The 21,709-nt window shown below is 43.1% G+C and overlaps 1 protein-coding gene across 1 annotated transcript in view; it reads right to left on the bottom strand.

The window, feature by feature from the left end:
* The window catches only part of nbeab (neurobeachin b), a 268,935-nt gene that overhangs the window by 131,510 nt on the left and 115,716 nt on the right, over positions 1–21,709 (bottom strand). The window contains exons 27-32 of the mRNA XM_079513569.1: positions 21,631–21,696; positions 18,239–18,407; positions 14,936–15,380; positions 6,835–6,989; positions 3,675–3,801; positions 609–719 (exon numbers count right to left, since the gene is read on the bottom strand). Coding sequence (XP_079369695.1) covers positions 609–719; positions 3,675–3,801; positions 6,835–6,989; positions 14,936–15,380; positions 18,239–18,407; positions 21,631–21,696 — 1,073 coding nt within the window. The remainder of the gene's footprint in view (positions 1–608; positions 720–3,674; positions 3,802–6,834; positions 6,990–14,935; positions 15,381–18,238; positions 18,408–21,630; positions 21,697–21,709) is intronic.

The following is a 21,709-nucleotide window of genomic DNA, read 5'->3' as shown; positions in this document are numbered from 1 at the left end:
GGCACACACAAGCCAGTCATTTGCGTGTTTGTGGACTGTTGCCGACATGTTACCATTGAGTATGATGTTGACATGTTACTTGCCCAGTAGGCAGGGTCCACTGCATTAAACAGGTTTGACTATACCACAGCCAACATTGACCAACTTCCACCAAGCTTTGTGGATGGAGTCATACAGTCCTGTAGTTGGTTTGCACTGCAAGGGAAAGACCCTTATCTTCTGCACAGTTGGCGTCAATATCTATAATATTCTAGAGAGAGAAATAGTCAACTGGCTGTGGCTGTGTGGATGGAGAGGAGACCATCTACAAGCAGACATTATGCATCTCAAGCTGCAGCATACCTTTGTTTGACCAGGTGTGCAGAGGCTACACAATGTGCTGTATGTGACTTCAGGAATAGAGGAGTCTGTTTTTCCTAACTATGATGAGCAGTAAGTGAAAGGTCAGAGAGAAGCAGAGAAAGAGAGTGGCCCTGGTCGGGACCATGGGGAGTCTCTAGCCTGCAGCCCCCTGGGAAAGTACAGTGAGGGGGAGGAGACAGTAGTAGAGAAAGCAGGTTGCAGCAGGAGGCCTATGTGACCAATGGAAATGTCCTTGCCTATGACACTGGCCTGCACCTCTGGAGGCTGCCTGGGATCCTGCCAGATAGCTAAAGGATTTGAGCTGGGCAGGTGGCAGTCTCGGCCGTAGTGGACACTGGTCCACATCACAAATGGCACTGAAATTAAGATTAACATAAAAAGAGAGCATTGGCAAGTTTCAGAGGTAACTTACAGTAAGCATGGCATACTTGAGTTCATGATATTAGCATTGTTTTTAACGTCAAATAATAACTACTTTTATAATATAATGTACAGTAAGGACCGTGTTTTCTCATTCCAGATAATATGCAAGTTAGGCATCGGCGAGCTCTGCAGCAAGATAGTGCCATCATTGACTTCACAGTTACGGTAAGTGATGTCGGTTACTGCTGCCATGGCAACTGATTTTCTATTCCTTTAGCAGGAGAACACAGAGAGAGAGAGAGAGAGAGAGAGAGAGTGGAAGAAGAGGATTGGGATGGAGCTAGACCCTCAGTAGACAGGAGGACAGCAGGAGTGAAGATGTCTGTCACAAACCATTAGAGGAATCGAGGGGGATATGGTTCAAGGTCACAGCGGGATCGACACAAAAATGCACACGGGTCAGCCACAAAAATACAGTCAAACTCCAAAACACACATTTCCACACCAGCACTTACATTCAAGCATGCATTTAGATTTCTATATGATTGCATACAGAAAATCAAATTATGTACACAACACTAACTGTACTATATACAGTACAGTCTGTATCCAGCATTGCAGTTCACATACATTTTTTTTTTTTTTTCAACAATGTATTTATTTTCCTTTTTTACACACAAATGACAATACAAATATACAAAACAAAACAACAATGAACATTACAAGACAATTACTGATATAAAGAAAGCAAAACAACAATAACCAAAAAACAAAACAAAACAAAAAACAACAACAACAGCACTACTCCTCTTCAGCTCCATCCATTAAATGTGACAAATTATTGTTCTTTATGTATCTTATAAAACGGCCCCACACCTCCTGAAACATTTCTTGTTTGCACAATGCACATACAACATTTTAGTTAAAAAGATAGGATACCATGTTAGCAACAGCCTGTAGGGTAGCGATTTTGAGTACTAAGATAAGTCTGATGTTATTAATAATAATTATTATTATAATATTAATTCATGCCTTATGTAGTAGAAATGGACGACACACACACACACACACGGTCCAAAAGTTTGCTCTGCAAAAGTTTGCTCTGCACTGCTGATTTCCACACTCTCCTCATCCCGTGCAAGGCTTTCCAGGCAATGTAGTAGAAATGGACGACACAACACCCCACGCACGCACGCACGCACACACGCACACACGCACGCACGCACACACACGCACGCACGCACGGTCCAAAAGTTTGCTCTGCACTGTTGATTCAGATGAGTTTTAGTTTTATCAACATTATTTAAGTGAAATGCATTGGTTTTATAGACTATACAACAACATTGAGCTAATATAGCTACCAATATGTACGACACAGGGATTTACCCAAGGAATAAAGGTTATATATATTATATCTATAATCATCTATCGATACAGTCGACAGACACAGACAGACAGTGTCAGTGAGCACAGCTGTCCTGTGCTCTCATTGGCTGTAATACAGGCCTTCTCAGGACACGGACGCAACCCAGTTCATACTGTATGATGTCCAGTCGGCGAGAGAGCCAAATATCAAACCTGCTAGATATTCAGAAACGGTCGGGAAGGCGTCGGCGTCATGCATAGTTGCTGCGAGAGTGAGGTCTAGCCAACACCAACTCGGGATTCCTGGATCGCTGCCCTCCACAAATTCCTATCCAGCATCAGGTTCTTGAGCTCTGCAGTGTTGTTAGCCAAGCTGTCGCGCCGCAGCACATCTACATAGGTGGTACGCTTCTTTCCCCTCCTGGCTTTGCCCTGGGTTGGCTCCCATAGGGTCAATTTACTTGCCTCAAGTTCTCGGTGCATGACGCAGTGTCCTGCCAGCCTCATTCTTCTCTCTCTGACTTTGTCCGTGACGCGTGGTAGGTCCCCATAGAGGTCCACATTTCTGATGCGGTCCGTCCATGTGACACCTAGTGCCATTCATAGCATTCTTGTGTAGACTCCATCCAGGGCTTTTTCCTGTTGTACTGTGAGGGTCCATGTCTCGGCCCCATACAGCAGTACTGACTCCACAGTAGCTATGAACAGCCGCCTCTTAAGGTCTTCTCCCATGTCTGATTTCCACACTCTCCTCATCCCGTGCAAGGCTTTCCAGGCAAGTGCTCTCCGAACCTTCAGATCCTGTTCAGTTGAGGCAGTCCAGGCCCCGAGGTACTTGAAGTCCTCGACTTGCTCGAGCACTGTCCCGTCTGCAGTGGCAATGGTTTTGTCCTCTGTGTTGACTGACATTACCTTTGTTTTCTTGGCATTGAGCTTGAGGCCGATCTTCCTGCACTCCTTTTCTACTGCCAGTAGTAGCTCCCTTCCTTTCTCGACTGTATCCGAGATTAGGGCGATGTCGTCTGCATAGTCGAGGTCAGTGACCATGATGGGGTGTACTCGCCTTGACTTCCTCAGGACCAGAGTGAACCCCAGTGCCTCCTCTCTGCCATTGATGCATAGAAGGAAGCATGAGGTCAGTCCGCTGTCCCCCCAGGTTGGCAGAGGAAGTGTAGCACCCAGGATTACATTAGATAATTGACACTGGGTGAATAAATGGGTTGCAAAAATCGTGGGATAAAAATAATTAAAAAAGAAAAAGACAGATCTTGCGTCAGATCGGGAGTTTTGTCAGCGAGCGCCAAAAATGGTCCCCGACAGAATAATAGGAGCAAATATCGTGCAGTGTGTACGAGCCATAACCATAACCAATCACATAAATTCAGTTGTTCATGAGATGATGTATAATGATAAGAGCACCCCTCACTTCACACGGGTGTGATATTTTTACACAAAACAATCTCTCATATGCAGACACAGAAAAGTAGGCGGAGAGATAAGGGAAAAGAAGCATGAATGAGCAGGGTGGTGGTTTTGTGGATCAATGCTGCAGCTCTGACAATAATGAAGTGGCCTCACTGTACCTCGTGTTTTCCACTGTGTCCTCAGGCATGGGAGCCACTGTCTGCACAGCCGGGAGGTTCTTACTGGTGGCCCCGTTGACAAAACTGGAGGATGTTGAGGTGGATGAGGAGGCAGTGTCTGTGGCTCCTGCAGGGCAACAGACCCCAACAACACTGAGTTACAGGACAAATCTACAAGCTCTCATCTCGTCACAGTGCGGTACATAGTGAGGTTGTAGATTGGTTCTTTTCGGCATAATTCTGCAGGCTGTATATACCAACTGACTTATGTTAGTGTCTTGTCTATAAAAGCCATAGCCAAAGACATAAAAGTGACATACTGTAAACAAGCAATTAATCTGTGTATCAGCTGATTATTCAGATTATGCATACAGTATTATACAGTAGGTATTGTAGCTATAACTAGAAATGCACTCTGTCGAGCTGCCAATTTATGCTTTGCACAAAAGTAGGCCATGAATGGCCTACAGTACTTGTGCATGAGCAGAGTGCGCAACCTATTGCTGTAACTGTCAACTTACTGTCCGCCCCACTTTAAAATATAAAAAATAAAGACGAAAGCCATAAACAAACATTTAAAATAAACCTTACACCAATAGAAAACAAAATTATTTTCCTACAACTGATTAAAAAAAATACTTTAGAGTATTAATAGGTTCTTGCACTTATATACTTTCCACAAAATGCTAGCATGTCATTCAGGCAAATCAAGCAGGCCTATACCAGGCTTATAATACTGTCAATATAGAATTTAGCTCACAATCACAAACTTCTGTGCATACTCCCTTTTCAGGAGCTGCACGTGGCTTTGCTGTGGGAGCATTCAAGTTCAACGCACTTCTACTACTGTAGCTCCCCTCCGAGTCCCCTTCCTTCCCAGCTGTCTCTGTCCCTTAGACTAAACTCGGGTGCAGGATTTAAGACTCAGTCTCTGTGCCCTCTGAGTTACAACTGCCTAGACCTGTTAGATCTCTATATAACTACGTCTGATTCCTGTTCCTTTGCACAGGGTCTACTACCCGTTTACTACCCAATTTTCCTATATTATATATAACTGTGAAACATAGATTACCGTAGTTACGTACGTCACCAACAATAATGGCACTTTATTAGCCAGTGGAGAACATCAACATACAATCATACATACATATCTCAATCGGCCATGTATGTCGGTGTTGTCCCTCGGCCAATCAGGGACCACCGTTCTTACCCCAACATGCATACAGTACATACACACATACATACACATACATACATACACATACATACATACATACATACCCAGACGATCACCCAGCCATTGACCAAATGTACCATAGTGACGTCATCAGCCAATCCCTGATTGGCCGAGCGACGCCACCAAAAATACACAATACCTGATTGGCCGAGCGACGCCACCGACATACGCAGCCGATTACAGTACTTGCGAGCAGATTACTATGAAAACCTGCAACACCCTTCCGTCCGTCAGTCAGTTCACGCCTCCATATATGGTTGTCAGTGCATCACGCCTTGTGACACATCACACCACCATATATGGTCGACGCTCCATATATGGCCATTTCCATATATGGTCGACGCTCCATATATGAAGATCACGACACTGACCTCATCAAACCCTGGATAGCCATACATGGAGAAGACTGGATCATCACCTAGATCTGCATATACGGAGCCGGCCAGCAACTCTAGATATGACCTCAAACCTCAAACCCTTAGATCTCCATATATGGAGCTGACCTGTTCTGACATTCCATGTTGATCCTCCCCACCCATCCTTCCTCTTCGATGTCTCCCTTTTGACTGACACCTGTCCATTCAGCCTCGCCCGGCAGCCGGTGAAAACTAGAGTTCTCAACAGGCCCGAAAATTAAGGCCTGGCTGGCTGGCCCTATACCTGGGCCCTCATCAAACCCTGTACACTGAAGACACTGCCCCCGCTGCCACCCTTAGATCTCCCTATATGGAGCTGACCTGTTCTGACATTCCATATGTTGATCTGACCTCATCAAACCCTATACACTCATGACAAGCTCCATATATGGCCAGTACAGAATTCATTCCATATGTTGATGCCAAAGCGCCAGCACTCGCCCCGGAATGTCTTCCGTCACCTAGGCGGATGCGTGCATGCAACAAGATCGCTTCTTGCCCTCAGGGCGTCTTAAGTAAGCATGAATATCTTGCTGTTGAAAGATGTTCATGCTTACTTCTTTAGGTATAAATTTTCAAACGAGCTCCATCACTGATCACTTTCTGCCACGTGCATGAGTCAGTCCTTCTGGACACTATGTGCTCTGAGTAAGACCGTTATGACCGTCCATGTGAGAGGTTAAGGCCAGAGCTGGTGAGATCATGGGGTTTTGGGTGAGGTTCCCGTGGCTTTAGCTGAAAGCACACTTTGACTTGGACACATTTCTCACATTCCTGCTGAGGGGCTGTGAGAGGAGAGGAGAGAGCGAGTTTTTTTAATGGAGCACATTAAAAAGGTGTTCGAGCTCCTAATGGCTCTCAGTGTTAAGTGGCTGCTTTCAGAGGCCTGGGCCACAGGAGCCCTGAGGTGGAACTGGCTCAATGCATCAGAGCCCCGGGAGGGGGGCAACGTGACAGCAGGGGGAGAAAGGACAGGGTCACACGATCAATCAGACGGGACTACACACTGCACACACAAACATGTTGTGTGGTGCACTATACACTGTGGGCTTGAAACCTGCACGCAGCGAATGGAACATTGGTTTAATCGTTTGCTTTTGGTTGAGTGTACATCATGGAATTATTTTGACTTGGTTGTACGAGGAAGAATCCCGAAAGGCCAGCAGACAAAGGTTTTGGTTAAATTATGCATGGTGTTGATATACAAAGAAGACACTCTGATAGGAGAGTAAAGAGGGCCATCTGGTGGCACATATGAGCTCCTGCAAGGGGATGCGGTAGGGCTGGCTGAGTGAGAAGAATCCTGGACTGTTCTATTCTTGGATCTGCATCAAAGGCAGAAATTCCAGACCAGGTCATTGAGATGTATTGTTATTACTCAAATGAAAAGCCCAACGCATACAATGAAGGAGTTCTTTGAGAATAAACCTCTGTATCGGGCCAGAGATGTAAGTGTTGGATAATAACCTCATGTGCAGGGTTCAGGGAGTCTGGTGTCATGACCTACCAGTTGTGTTTATCATGCTTTTGGGGGTGGTGGACGTTGCAGCGAAGATGTTGGGGGTGCTGCCAGCTGTCAGGCCAGAGGAGGCGTTGGCACTGCCCACTGTGTTTACTGCCAGACTTCCAGAGGACGGCTTCTTTACTGGCACTACGACACTCCTATAGGACACACACACACACACACACACACACACACACACACACACACACACACACACACACACACACACACACACACACACACACACACACACACACACACACACACACACACACACACACACACACACACACACACACACACACACACACACACACACACACACACACACACACACACACACACACACACACACACAAATGTAATTATACGTGCACAGGATTACAATATTTTAGTGCTTCGACTAACTTTAAATACAGTGCATTTAAGTAAAGACTGGTCATGTGAAACTAATTAGTGCAGAGACTGAGCAGAATGTTCTAGTTTCTTGGCCTATTTATTTTGTTGGATGAAAGTCTGTGATCCGTACAGTCCCAGGACCTCTGAAATGAGCATTTAAAATATTTGGGCAGATATTTGGGCAGAAGGAATGCTACTTACAGTTTAATGGTCAAATGGGTGTTGGGTGATTTAATTTCAGTCAGACAACAACTCTTAGAGTGAATTTAGAATATTCAGCATAATTGAGCATAGATATATGAAGCATAGATTGGCGTCAGGGCTCTGTCCCTATTCATTCCCTGTAACATTAACATTTTAGTTAAGTTATAAGCCAAATAGAATTACAGGGACTGAATAAGACCCCCATGCAGGGGGATCTAGAAACAGAGCCTACAGGTGGATGCTGGGGAGAAACGTCATGAGCAGCAGGTTAGCAGCAAGCGAGGCAGGGAGACAGCAGCAGCAGCAGCGGTGCACGTCCACACAGCAGGAGAGAAGCCAGGAATGAGCAGGTAGGCAGAGAAGTCACCTGATCAGGTAGGCGCGCTCACGAGTTATCTGCCTGAACTAGCTACGCAGGCTTCCCATCATAAGTACTAATATCTGTGACTCAAAACAACATCAGGGGTTTTCTGAATACTGAGAGAAATATAAGTGACATCATTAACTATAATATGCAATTAGTTATACACTGTACAGGGACGGCTCCAGGGACGGCAAGTTTTTTTTTTAGCCCCCTCTGGTCCACCAAAAATTAGGGTTTGTGTGTACCCCATAGTGATTTAATTGGCTGAGCACCCCATAGTGATGATTTGATTGGCTGAGAAAACCCTAGTCAGAAAATCCTATTAGAATTTAGAACCAATCGGATTTTATTTCTTATATAGGATTAATAGGATTTTTTCCAAATTCTAATAGGAATTTTAATAGGATTATTTCCTACCTTAGGCAAAAATCCTATAGGATTCTGATCCTATAGATAGGATCCTAAAAAATCCCATCAGAATTTGGAACGAATCCTATAGGATTTGTTCTTATACACACCCAAGCCATGATTTGGCAGTGCCCAGATTCAAACCTATGAACTTGTGGTCCAAAGGTAAGAGCTCTACCAACTGAACTAACCAGACCTACAGTATACACCATAGGATTTTCATTTTATTTCTATTTTTTCCCTATTCTATTGGAACATTTTAATAATCCTATAGGATTCTATTGGAATTTTGGAAAATCCTATAGGATTTTATAGGAACTTAGGAAATCCTAGAGGATTGTCCAAAGTTCCAATAGAATCCTATAGAATTCTATTGGAACTTTGGAAAATTGTACAGGATTCCAATAAGAGTTTTTGCCTAGGAAGTACATATTGAGGACAGAAAATTGAGGACGACACAAGTGACTAGCCTTGAGGATTAGCCTTGAGGACTTGATAAAAGGACTTGAGGATAAAAAGTGAGGACAGACAAGTTATTGTGGACACCAGTTGTGATTGGCCAGAATGTGATGATGTATGATGATGTATGATGACAAGCTTCACACGGGTGTGATTTTTATGTTTGTAAATATAATTTGCTGATCATGTTTATTGGTACAGTATGTACAGTATGTTTTTAAAAGCAGGTATTAAGAGCAACTTTACATAAACGAACAGATCTCTTGCGTACCTACAAATCAACAGGTGCGTCGGGGAAGACCAAGGGTCGCCATCGTAGAAGGAAAGACTCCCGCACACCATCTTGGTCACTTGCAAATAGAAATGTAATAGGAATCACAATGTTTCTGTCTGGAGACCTTCATCAAGTTATCTTAACCTGGTAAGATAACCTGATGAAGGTCTCCGGAGTCCGGACTAAAACATTGTGATTCAAATTAAATTATTATTTGCATGAAGGTCACCGGACCAAAACATTGTGATTCCCATTAAATCATTATTTGTGAGAAAGATGTTGTGCAGGAGTCTTTTCTTCTAAGAGCAACTTTTCAAAAACAGTAGATAGGCTGAAGAAGACCTATTTTTTTTTGTAAAAAGAATATGTTGCATGTTTGTCCTGAGTGCACGGATAAAGCAAACTCAAGTGTTTTGACTCTTATTAAAACAAATGTTATTTTTTTGTCTATTTTTTGTGCACAGATGCTAATCGCTTTTAGTTCATACAGATTTGTTCCCGTTTCTGGCCTGGCAAGCACCTGTTACCCCCAACTATATGACTCAGTGATGATGCCTTGAAAAACAGTAAACCTAAGAAATAACTTTCTATGCTTTTTGTTATTATTAATTATTAATTATCCGTTACTCTAAAAAGATGGCACTTATCAGATAATTGTCAATCAGTAATCATAAATAAATACTACACTGGGTTAGTTTGCGACAAGCATGAATTCATATTTGTCGTTTATGGCTGGTCAGTTATAACACTGTATGTTCTGGCGGCTGGCCACAGTGTCAGTGAAATAGAAAATACCCAAATCTCTCAGTAACATCCACAATATTCAGCCAGTGTGTCAGCACATGGAAAGAGTTTGAGAATCCATCCATTATACCTCAGGCAGGTTTTATGCGTATGCACTTCAGAGAAATGATTAGATTTATGAATGTATTTAATGGGTAAGAGACTAAAATAGAGACTATCCTGTGATGATCAAAAGCTAGCTAGCTTCTTTTAAACAGACTGTAGATGCAGCGCTCAGGCCCTGCCAACATGAGTATGCCCAGACCTGGGTCAGGACCTGAAGAAAGGTAAACATCCTGCCCTGCTACTCCATCTCTCACCATCGCACACACCTATAAACAACACACACACAAGAGAGCTATGTAATGTTATGTAGGTAGCATAGGCTAAGGTAAATAAACTTCGGGAAAAGGGGGCCAGCAAGCCGCCATATTGGAGCCACTCTCTTTAAACACCTTCTACTCCGAATAGTGAAAATAGCCAATCTACAAACTTATTTGGGGCAACATTTTGAATTTCCTCAAAGAGTTTCCAATAATGACAAGCCCAAAGTAGGGACGTCAGGCTGAAATTGGTTAAGTCAAGCTCATACTCTGTAGTATGACGTTGTTGCATGCTGACAAAAACTGATTTTCAAGTTTGTTAGCGTGACAACAAAGTTTCTTGTCAGCAACTAAGGGACAGCGTGGTGCAATGGTGTATACATTATCCTTTACGTGTGCTCCTGCCCTCGATCCCCTGGCCTCTGTGCCACTATGCGTTTGACGACTTGTCAAACATCCCAGATTGTAATAAGAGACTCTCCAGGAGTAACTTGACAAACCTCCACCACACAGCTACCGTATGTGTTCACATCAACAGGGGCACGGTTCACCGAGCACAAGATCCAAGACACAATCCTGTCTGGCATCTGGTCAATGCACAGACACATAGCTAACTGCATCTGGCTTTTGTTGTTCATGACAATATAGTACATGCATTACGCGAGTGCCGTACATAATTTGCATGATATGGCTCATGTGTTTTTTATCTTCCTGCAAACCTTTGAACGAAGGTTAATGCTGATGGGAGCAGGGTCTGAGCTAATTAAAATGGCCGTATACGCCATGAATAATAACTTGTTAACCCATTAAGAGAGCTAAAATTAGCTGGGTACATTTCCCTTTTATTTATAGAAGCTAAAAAACATCACGTGGCGGTAAGAGAGAAAGGGGGAGAGCACAGGAATTAAAGATGTAAAGAAAATCTGGTGGCGTCTGGAAAGTAGAGTTCAACTTGTGACCTCGCATAATGGTCGAGGGGAGCACAGATGCTATATTGAGCCAAACAGACCCCTTGTCCACATGCAATCTGATTGGCCGAGGATTAAAGATGATACAGTGCACTTGGGGCTGCTCGACAGGAAATAGAAGGAAATCTTGTCTTTATCGGGGCCGCAGTTTGGCTCTGGGGTTTGAGAAGATGCCAGATAGTGTCTTCTCCAATCTCCTGCAGTAAGTCTGGATGACACAGACCAGAGCTGTCACAAGCTAAGCTTCCTGTCATCCTATTCCCCAACAAAACAACTACACACCTGATACATAACAGAGTCACACTGTCTAAAGCCCAGTTTAAAATAACAGATTTGCATCAGAAAATCCACACGAAAACTCGAAAAGTGTGTTTTTTTAGGGTGTTGTATGATTAGCCTATTGTAAATTAGTTGTTATGCTGCTATTACTGTATGTATCCTCAGATCATCAAATAGATGTGAAAGAGGTCTAATAGAGGAGGTCAAATAGAGGAAAGAACTTGATCTGGACCAGAATATTGTTTGTTTATATAATAAAAAACTACTTTTCAGGAAATTGTAAAAAAAAAAGTGATTATTTAATCACAAGCTCACACGTTAGTCACGAGCTCTTACTTTTCATTGCTTAAATATTTATAAAAGTCACAGACAGAGTTAACCAATGTCAACCAGGCGTCCCTATTTTGGGCATTTCATGAATGGCAGAAAATTCTGTGTCGTTTTCAAAAACCCTTTAATGCAACACGTTGTGAGCTTGTAGACTGACTGGCTTTGCTACTTTTACGTGTCACTATCATATGAAGAATAAAACATCGGTAGGCCATTATTGAATGAAAAACATAGGATGAAATATGGACATACAAAGGTGTCTACCTGAAATGACGATGTGTCCTAAATTTTTTTGCCACCATGATCCACCTGGTCTGTTAATTCAATTTACCAAGTAATGGAATCTCCACAAAAATTACAGTATATATAATGTACCATTTAACAAAAAATACACACACATATATATTGAGGTATGTATTGTCTGTGGGTTATAAAAATAAAAATAAAAAATCATCAAGTTTCTGCTTTGATTGTTAGCATGATAGATATAACTGCAGACAGAGAAGATTAAAATTTCATAGATCAAAATCAACTCAATCTCATCTCAGAAACTCGGAGGAGGGCAAGAAAGATAAAGACAGATGGGCAAGGTACAGAGAAAGAGAAAGCAAGAGAGAAGGTGCTTGTTAAAATATTAATATCTCCAGAGATATAACTGTGCTGCAAAGAACACTGATGACAAGTATCATTTATTCAGTAGAATGCGTTGCTGTTCTGTGAGATCTCATTGACAGATATCATAACTTCACTGGCACGTTTATAATAATATTCTAGGAATGGAGCTTCTCTTTAATCTTCTTCCTCCCAACCTCATCCTTTTGCTCTCATCATCCAGCAAAGGCAAGCCATCTTACTGTATGTGCTGCCTGGCATACAGTAGTTAGTTAGGCCATCACATTAGATGGATACAGGATGTTGATAAAATACGAAGCTCTTTCTATGAATAATTCATTTACTGAGTGCTCATGAATGATGTATAGATTATCTAACATATTTTATTAATAGGATTGTCTTAATTGACTTGCGGAGAATAAAGCGAGGATTAATCCAAGAATGAATATTAATGAGTTTCACTGCTGTGAGAGAGAGACGACTGCAGTGCAAAGAGTAACCAAAGAAATGGATGCTATATTCATCCAACAGACAGAACCTAATCTAATAGTCTTTTATTCAGAAACATAAGAACAGATCCAGAGAAAATCTACTTAACTTCCGCCCACAAATTTAATTAAAGTCAATTACCAGTGGCTTCCGTCATGTGCAAAATTAAATATGTGAGGCTGAACAATATCGCAGAGCGCGAATGTGTGGACATTTAGCGAGGAGAAATTAAAAGGCAGGAAGTGGAGGATTATTCAAATTTGTCATACTGTAGTCCCATCTGCTTGAATGAAAACCTGACCGTTGTTGAGAAATTGAAAACTCCACCTCTGTCAATGTCTCTGATGGAGAGAGGCCCTGCAGGGACTCAGCCTTGTGCTCCCCTACCCTAAGCCAGTAACCCCCCCCCCTTATTTCCTCTCTTTTTCTTTTTTGATGTTGTCACTCCCAATCTATGGCGTCCCTGACAAATGAAAGGCCTGTCCGTGGCTGGCAGCTCATTTCACTGGCAGGTGGCAAACAATTAGACACGGCAAATAGAGGCTAGAGGGGGAAATGACATGAAAGCATGAAACAAAGTTGCATACGTGGTCCTGGATGGCTTGTGTGTGAAAGCATTTCAAAAATAATACACTTTGCCGTGGCGACTCATTTCAGACTGCCAGCTCCCATTATGGCCGTGAGTGGTGAAGGTGACAGGGCCGCGCGGCGGCGTGGCGTGAGGGGCACTTCTGTTTAATCTGTCATCAACACACTGGAGACCCTCTCGTTCCGTCCTTCCCTGCTATTCATCCGCTCCACCTCAGCGCTGCAGCCGCATACATTATAGAAAAGGGAGGGCCCATTGTTCCTCCTGACTCACTCTGCCCTACACCTCATCTCCTGGGGGATCGGCAGTGACTGCATACACACCTGTGTGTACTGACTCACACTCATAAGCAATGCACACTTACACACACAAGCGCACGCACACACACACACACACACACACATGCGCGTGCACACCACACACATGCACGCACATTCACTCCCACCAATCATGCCCAAGACATACAGTATGGGAAATTTTGGGTTGAGCCAAAAACCCACTTGAAACCATTGCAGAGGGATGTTTGATTTTCAAAACCATCAACCATTGTGGGAGATAAGGATCCGAGGGAGCTGTGACACCATCAAGCTTGAAATCGAGGCAGCAGCGGCTTTGTAAACTTCCAAATCCAGACAGATTGCTGTGTGGTGTTATCGCTGGCAGGAATGTAAATAAACCACTGCAGTGCCACAGTGCTTCAGAGAGCTTTTCAAACACAGACATTCCTTGCCATGGGGAGACGAATACAATGCAAGGGGTCTGAAATGAATAATGTGCTGCCCGTTACTTAAAAACCATTAGTGCTCGCCTAAACTACTAAGACAAACCTAGGGGATTAACATCAGCATGCTAAGGTTGCTTGAGCGATGACACACATAGCCGCTTTGGCATGAAATGTAAGCTAGCTATCAACACAGCAATATATGGCCCTGTCATGTTGTCAAACATTTGATATACTGGAAGAAAATGTTCATGTTTATGTTATGTAACACGCAAATACATTAACTATCAAAGTGATATTTGATGTGCTACTTTCCAAAAGTCAGCTAAATCAGAATGCATTTTTGTTATCAGTGCACAGCAAAATTCTGAGGGTTAATTTAACTCTGAATGTTTACACTGAGTTACATTACTGTAATACTCAAGGTTTTGTTTTGTGGAGTTATATTTTGCATATTAGTGTCTGTATGGGTTCCACAAGTCTTACCAAAGATGGCTAATTTATGAATATGCGGCATCCCAATTGGAACGTCTTATATATTTACTGGTGCTAGATCCCACAAGTGTGTTGCTGGAAAGAGAAAGGAAGTTGATTTCTCCTTATTTGTCTCACTGCCATTTTTTGTCTTGGGTCTTACTCAACGTACCTACAGTGATAATGTTTCTCTTACGTAATTCAAGATATAATATAAAATCACGTCCAGTGTGAAGTGAGCAGTGCCTTGATGATGACGTATGGTGATGTTGTCTCATGGTGATATATTGACCCACAAGATGTCACAAGGCGGTGGAATAATAAGGAATAGACACTCAAACACACACAGTCACATGTTGGAGTGGCTAGCACCACTCAAAAAGGTGAATGCACCCTGAAGTTCACAGCTACAGGTTCCGTTACCTCACCTGTCAAAGGAGTGGAAGTGCATGGGAGGCATGGTATAATCCTGGGCATTGGCAGAAAGGTCCGGGTAGGACACTGCAGCTTCAAGCCCAGCCTCCATCACCTCCATGGGTGCAGCCACCAGGCTCCTCAGGATCTCCCTGACGTTTATGCCCTTGTTTGACTGGCTAATGCTGGAGATAGAAGAAGGAGGCTTGAGTGTCTCCACTCCAGGGGACTCGGACGCCAGACTCTCCCGGGATTTCTTCACCTCTAAGGAAAGCGTGGACAGCAGCTCGCTCATGGCGTCTGACCGACCTGCGCATTGGTCCAGGTCAGACCCGCTCAGGACGCTGGCCACGTGCTCCTCGCCTATACCGGAGTCTGTGTGAGGTAGGCAGTCCTCCAAGTGGAGGTCTTCAAACTCAGTAGCATGGTCCTTGTTGCTGTCAAACCCCAGGGGGTACTCTGTACATAGACAAGTATACGCAAACATGAACACACGCAAACATGCACACACACAGAAACAAACACACATTAGTCCAGTGCAACAGTATATTAGCACAATATCTCAGTGCCTTGTGGTTCTCAATTTTTCAAGTCAAAGGCCCCCCCAAATTTATTTGGTCACGGACCCCCTTCAGAAAAGGTTTTGCCAGGGACCCCCAGAAGAGAAGATTTATGTTAAAAATGTATATAAAATATTCAAAAATGCCAAGCTTGCAGCGCAACACGAAATGACGTACCGTGAGCTTGTAGATATGCTATTTGAATTGAATAGCCAACGTATAAATGGATAAAGTTGTTAAAATGATTGCAAAGCTAAAAGATTTAACAAATTTAGCTGGGGACCCCCTGGAACCCCCCCATGGACGCCTGGGGGACCCCAGACCCCACTTTGAGAACCACGCAAATATCTTATTTAATTTACAATATGGGGAGAATGGCTCTATAAACTATAGCAACATTTTCAGAAAAGCTGTATTGACCACAGCATCACAAGTATTAATCACTGATGCTCTCCATTGTCCATCCATGTCCACTAAATCAAGTTAATGGAATTTGCCAGGAGCAATACGCAGGATTTAACAGCAGATGAGATAAGTCAATAGGAGTAACAGCTGAAGCACGGAACACCAGTCAATGCTAAATTACACTCCCTACATGGGGATGTATTCGGACTGTGAAGAACGACCTGTATTCAACTCTGCATCTTTAGATCTCTCCTTTCAGAGAAATCTATGATCCTGTGGTGCCATAAAGTCACTTGAGCCACGAGAGGCACTAGCTAGGAATCCAGACAAATCTGACACAGGAAATTTTAATTCCATATTAGTCACTCTGCCCATGGCAAGCTAGAGAGGCACTGCTGAGCGAGTTGCCGTGCAGAGCGTCACACACACACACACACACACACACACACACACACACACACACACACACACACGTGTGTGTGTGTGTATATATATATACGTGACGTGGTGTGTGTGTGTGTGTGTGTGTGTCTGTGCGCGCGTGTAAGAGAGATGTAAGTAGCTTATAGAATTTGCAGTTATCTAATATCCTGCAAAAAAAATGCATTTCCTGCATGGAAGGCAAAGGGAGCCAATACATCAACGTAACGTAAGTGACTTTCTCTTGATGCTTTGTTTACTTGAGGGACCAACAACGACCCAGTACGAACGTGGTTGGTTCTTCTCGCTAGTTGCAGATGTTTCCAGCTTCCCAGCCTTCCTGATTCTGACCCAGTTGTTTCCCAGATGCCGGGCCAGCCTCATTAATATTCATCACATGCCCCCTAACGAGGTCAACGGGGGCCTGATTTAGCCAGAGAAGACGCCTGGCTTTCTGGTCCATCACAGACAATCGTCTGCCACATGCCGTCTGGAAAATTCCCCCATTTTCTGGTGAAATTTATGAGGGCGGCAGTGTGCCTCTCTCCTCCCAGCAACCTCTATGATCCCATTCTCCTCTGGTGGATTGCTTGCCTAATGGGCACTGACAGATGGAGCTGAAAATAGCAGGCCTGGCTCCACTGCCCCAAAAATCCACAGTAGTCGGCCAGCATACTGCTGCTTTTCCTCTCTCCCTCACTCTAAACTTCTCAGTCGTCATCTTCTCCTCCGTCCCCAAAATCCCACCCCCATCCTCACCCCCGCCTGTTTTAGCTTCCAGGCTGATTTCCTTTTGGCCTTTCTTCTCTTCCTGTTTTCTTTCCCTTTTTCCCCCCCGACTCAACTCACTTTCTGTATGAATGAAAGCTGATACTGTATGCTGCTCATTCATGCATCCAGAAGAAAGTTGGCACTGCAGTGAGAGGTTTGACGTGCTTTTATGTAGACAACAATTGATTTCCTTTCTTCTGACTCATAATGAATGATTTATGACTTGGTAATGCATATTACCTTTCGTATCACTGGTGATACTGCTACACCTATCACCTAGGGGCGGCGGTGGCTCAGGGGTAGAGTTTCCGGATGGTAACCGCAAGGTCGCCAGTTCGAACCCGGGCTCCCCCAGAGTTAGTGTCGAAGTGTCCTTGAGCAAGACACTGAACCCCTAATTGCTCCTGATGTGCTGGTTGGTACCTTGCATGGTTTCTGCCGCCATCAGTGTATGAATGGGTGAATGTAATGCACAATCTATGTAAAGCGCCTTGGATAAAGGCGCTATATAAATGCACCATTTACCATTTACCATTTACCTTTTGTAACTTTCCAGTCCCTTTACTTCCACATTAAATTCTATGCGGTGCAGGGTGCAGTTAGCGTGCACATGAATAAATCATAGGAATGTCACTGCAGGTGCACTGAGACTAACAAACTATCCTGGCCTGATGCAAGTCATGACAGTGAACTTAGCAGCAGTGATGTTCAACCCCTCAAATATTCGGTCACTGTCTCTGTAGCTGAGCGAGTTTTTGCAGCCGTGTCCCAACCCCAAAATATTCTAAGAGATTGGCACTGAAATCTGTTCATGGAATACAGCAATTACAACATGCATACGTTTATTACGACAATGGCTTCATTACGAGTTAAGAAACAGGAAGTCCAAATGGCATAGTGGGATGGTAACACAGTAGGTTCTTGCGCCCTTACTTAATTGCTTCTGAAACATTTCAGAATTGTTAGTCAGTTAGACGGCCATCAAACAGTATAGTGAGGCCTCATCTAGTGGTTGTTACTGAAGGAAGGAGACCTGTGTGTGCGTGTATGCATGCAACCTTGATGCATCGGAGATATTCATATTCACTGAGGAGTTGTTTTTGACCCTAGTTAATAATTTAGCTAAGAATAATGGGGATTTAAGCACAAACAGTGAGCCACCTGTACTGGTTGGTGAGTTGATCTCCTGCCGAATGCTCCAGCCTGAATGGTTGCTTATCCTTGCAGTCTCGCGTTGGGGTTCCAGGATGTCTCGATACTTGGAGACCATGAGGACAGAGATGAAGTACACCACAGCAAGAGCCAGGAACTGGCCTTGCTTGCTGTCATCCTATAGAAAAAGAAGAACCACATAACAGTCTACACTCTACAGGACATAGCAGCACACAACCACTGCAAATAGAGATTCAAAAACATTCACAAATACTACCAGCAATCCCATATATATTTCTACTGGTAATTGCTTGCTATCCGTGAAGGTGAGCTGTGTCTCCACTCTCCACACAAATCCATTGGTTGTGGACTTGTGTTCAGTAAAAGCACTTCAGTCAACAAGGGCTTCAGTGCTTCCATTGTGGACTGTATTCAAACTCTTCATTGGACATCCGCTTGCCTGCCGGGTGAATAAATCAACCTTCAGGGGGAGTCATTGTCTCACACAATGGATTGCTTTATTAACCCATTTAGACCTGAGGCCGAATACAGCTGGAAAGGAAAATCTGCATCTCCATAAAGCTTGTCAACATACTGAAGCACAAAGTGCTCTAAAGTCTCCTGGTAGATGGCCGTGTGAGGTTTTCACAGTCAGTGATGATTTGGGGTTCCATGTCATCTGCTGGTGTTGGTCCACTGTGTTATATCAAGTCCAGAGTCGACACATCCATCTATCAATATATTTTAGAGCACTTTGTGCTTCAGTATGTTGACAAGCTTTATGGAGATGCTGATTTTCCTTTCCAGCTCAATTTGGCACCTGCCCACAATGCCAAAACTACTAGTTTAAGGCTATATACAGCTTTAATGTTAGTCTTTCAACGATGCTTGTTTAAGAAAACGCCATAGACAATAAAGATAAATGTAATGTTTGTTTTGAGGACTAAAACAAACATTAGCACCCATTGCTTAAACAAACATTATGTTGTAATTGATGTTGTAAGATGATAAGAGCGCCCTTCACTTCACACGGGTGTGATTTTTATTTAATGTGCTTAACTGACCAGCCAACTGGCCTGACATGAACCCCACAGAGAATCTAGGTTATATTGTCAAGAGGAAGGTGTGAGACATAAGACTCAACAATACAAATGAGCTTACGGCTGTTATGAAAGCAAAACTGGGCTTCCAGAACACCTCAACAGTGCCACAGGCTGATCACTTCCATGCCACGCCCCATTGATGAAATAGTTTGCTCAAAAGTAGCCCAGACCAAGTATTGACTGCATACATTAATATACTTTTCAGATGGTCGATATTTCTGGATTTTAAAAATAAAACAAAAACAAACATTTTAGTGGTCTTATGTAATATTCTAATATTTTGAGATAGGACTTTTTGATTTTCATGAGCTGAATGCCATAATCATCAAGATTAAAACAAAAAAGGTTTTAAATATTTCACTTTATGTGCAATGAATCAAGAATATATGAAAGTTTTTTAAATTATGTTATAGTAATTGCGACCTTCGGACCTTCGGTCGCAATTACTGAAGAAAATGAATACGAAACGATATCTTTCTTTTTTGAGAAGGAGCTTTATAATGTACAAAGCAACAAGAATCCAAAAATGGGTTCCCATCTTGAAAGGTAGGCCTACATAAAAATAAAAAAAGGGGTTCCTGTCCTTAATCAACTTAAAACATTACAGTATACATTATTAGTTCATCGAGCAATACAGAATAATTTTTCACATGACTACTGTATATAGACCAATTAAAACAGAAATATTACTGTAGCCTGTGTACACGTACTAAGCTGCAAAAAAATAAAAAGTGTTGACAGGCCCGGATCAGCACAGGGCACGAACCTAGGGGACAAAGTGAACGAAGAATGAACTACCACTGCAAGCACCAAAATTTAGAAGCAAAGGCAGCTAAAGGAGTGCTAAAACTGTGAAACGTGCCAGTGAAGCAGTAATTTTCCGCGCTTAATATAGGATATATAGGTCAAATGAACAGCCAATCTCCATAATAATATATACAACACTGTGGCTCTCGTCTAATGTATTTGCTGCCACATTGTTAAGAATACCATAGCATATCATATGTAGAGACTATTTATTTGGCAATTAGATCTCAAATGTGATAATGTCTAGCTACAGTATAATGTCTTGAATACATTATAACTGTTGACAACATGAGAAATGGATTCAATTATACAAGAGAATGCATTAAACAGTGTGGCTCATGACTGGGGGGTTGAGGTAGCATGTAATTAGTCGGAAGGACCTGCAACCGTGCCTTGACTGCCTTCAGTGTAGTGTCCTCTCCAACAGCAGCAATGTGAAATGGATTGATTGGCAGATGTCAGGAACACCAACTTCCCCTTTTTAAACTTAACGTTTTAAACTAGTCCAATGGTCTAGTTCAGGGGTTCTCAACGTTTTTGGCCGGGGACCACCGAAAATGCTTTGGCAACGTCTCGGGACCCCCGCCCCGCCCACTCCCGACCCCCAATATAAATTGACTGCTACAATAACCAGCCATTCAGTTGCATACATTTTTTTTATTTGGGGACCCCCCAAAATAATTTGGCGACCCCCCGAGGGGTCGCGACCCACGGGTTGAGAACCCCTGGTCTAGTTGACAGTTTTCATTTAGAGAACAGGTACAGTAAGTAGCTTTTGTGCTTGTTTGTTTGTTTGTTAAACTAAATAGCTCTATATTCTGATAGCAATCATTGCTATAGAGTACTTGTTCAGTTTGCCTCTCCATCTCTTTACTAAACAGAAAATGCATTCAGATCAGGAGATGCTGAGCATACAGGATATGGAAACAAGTGAAATTGGATGGAACTCGAACACTAAGCTAATTAATGTGTACTCTCTCCTGATTGGCTGAAATTGGCAACCCACCTGAAAATGCATTTTCAGTTTACTAAAGAGCTGGAGAGACAGGGAGACCATTGTTACTGAACAAACGCTCTATAGCAAAGATTACTAGCAAAATATAGAGCTTTAAACTTACAAAATGATATTCAGTATATTATCACACTACTCTTAAGCTTTTTGTTAGAAGCTTGTGCTGTTCCGTCCGCATTAAGGGAAGCCCTCACTTTTACATGCTGGTCGGTGATTACTCACTGCTTCAGCACCATGGACAGTGCCAGTACAAAGGACAGAGACATTGTCAGCGTCCCGTGTCCATGGACTTTTGTTCTGTTGCATAGGTAATTTAGATCTAATCTGGTCTGACCAGCCCACGATATCAGCCATGTTTGTTTCCTATTGAGCTTTTTCCAGAAGCCCAGGAACTGATGGCCATCGCCCGTGTTCACTAATGGCACACACACACACACACACACACACACACACACACACACACACAGTACACCACCTACCACATCACGGAAGACCACGGCACGAAGTCGATTGATGTCCACATCCTGTAGAAGGCGGTCAGGGTCCTTGATTATAGAA

Source organism: Electrona antarctica (genome assembly GCF_951216825.1).
Source record: "Electrona antarctica genome assembly, chromosome: 11".
NCBI classification, from domain to species: domain Eukaryota; kingdom Metazoa; phylum Chordata; class Actinopteri; order Myctophiformes; family Myctophidae; genus Electrona; species Electrona antarctica.
This window is presented reverse-complemented; position numbering and strand designations above follow the sequence as displayed.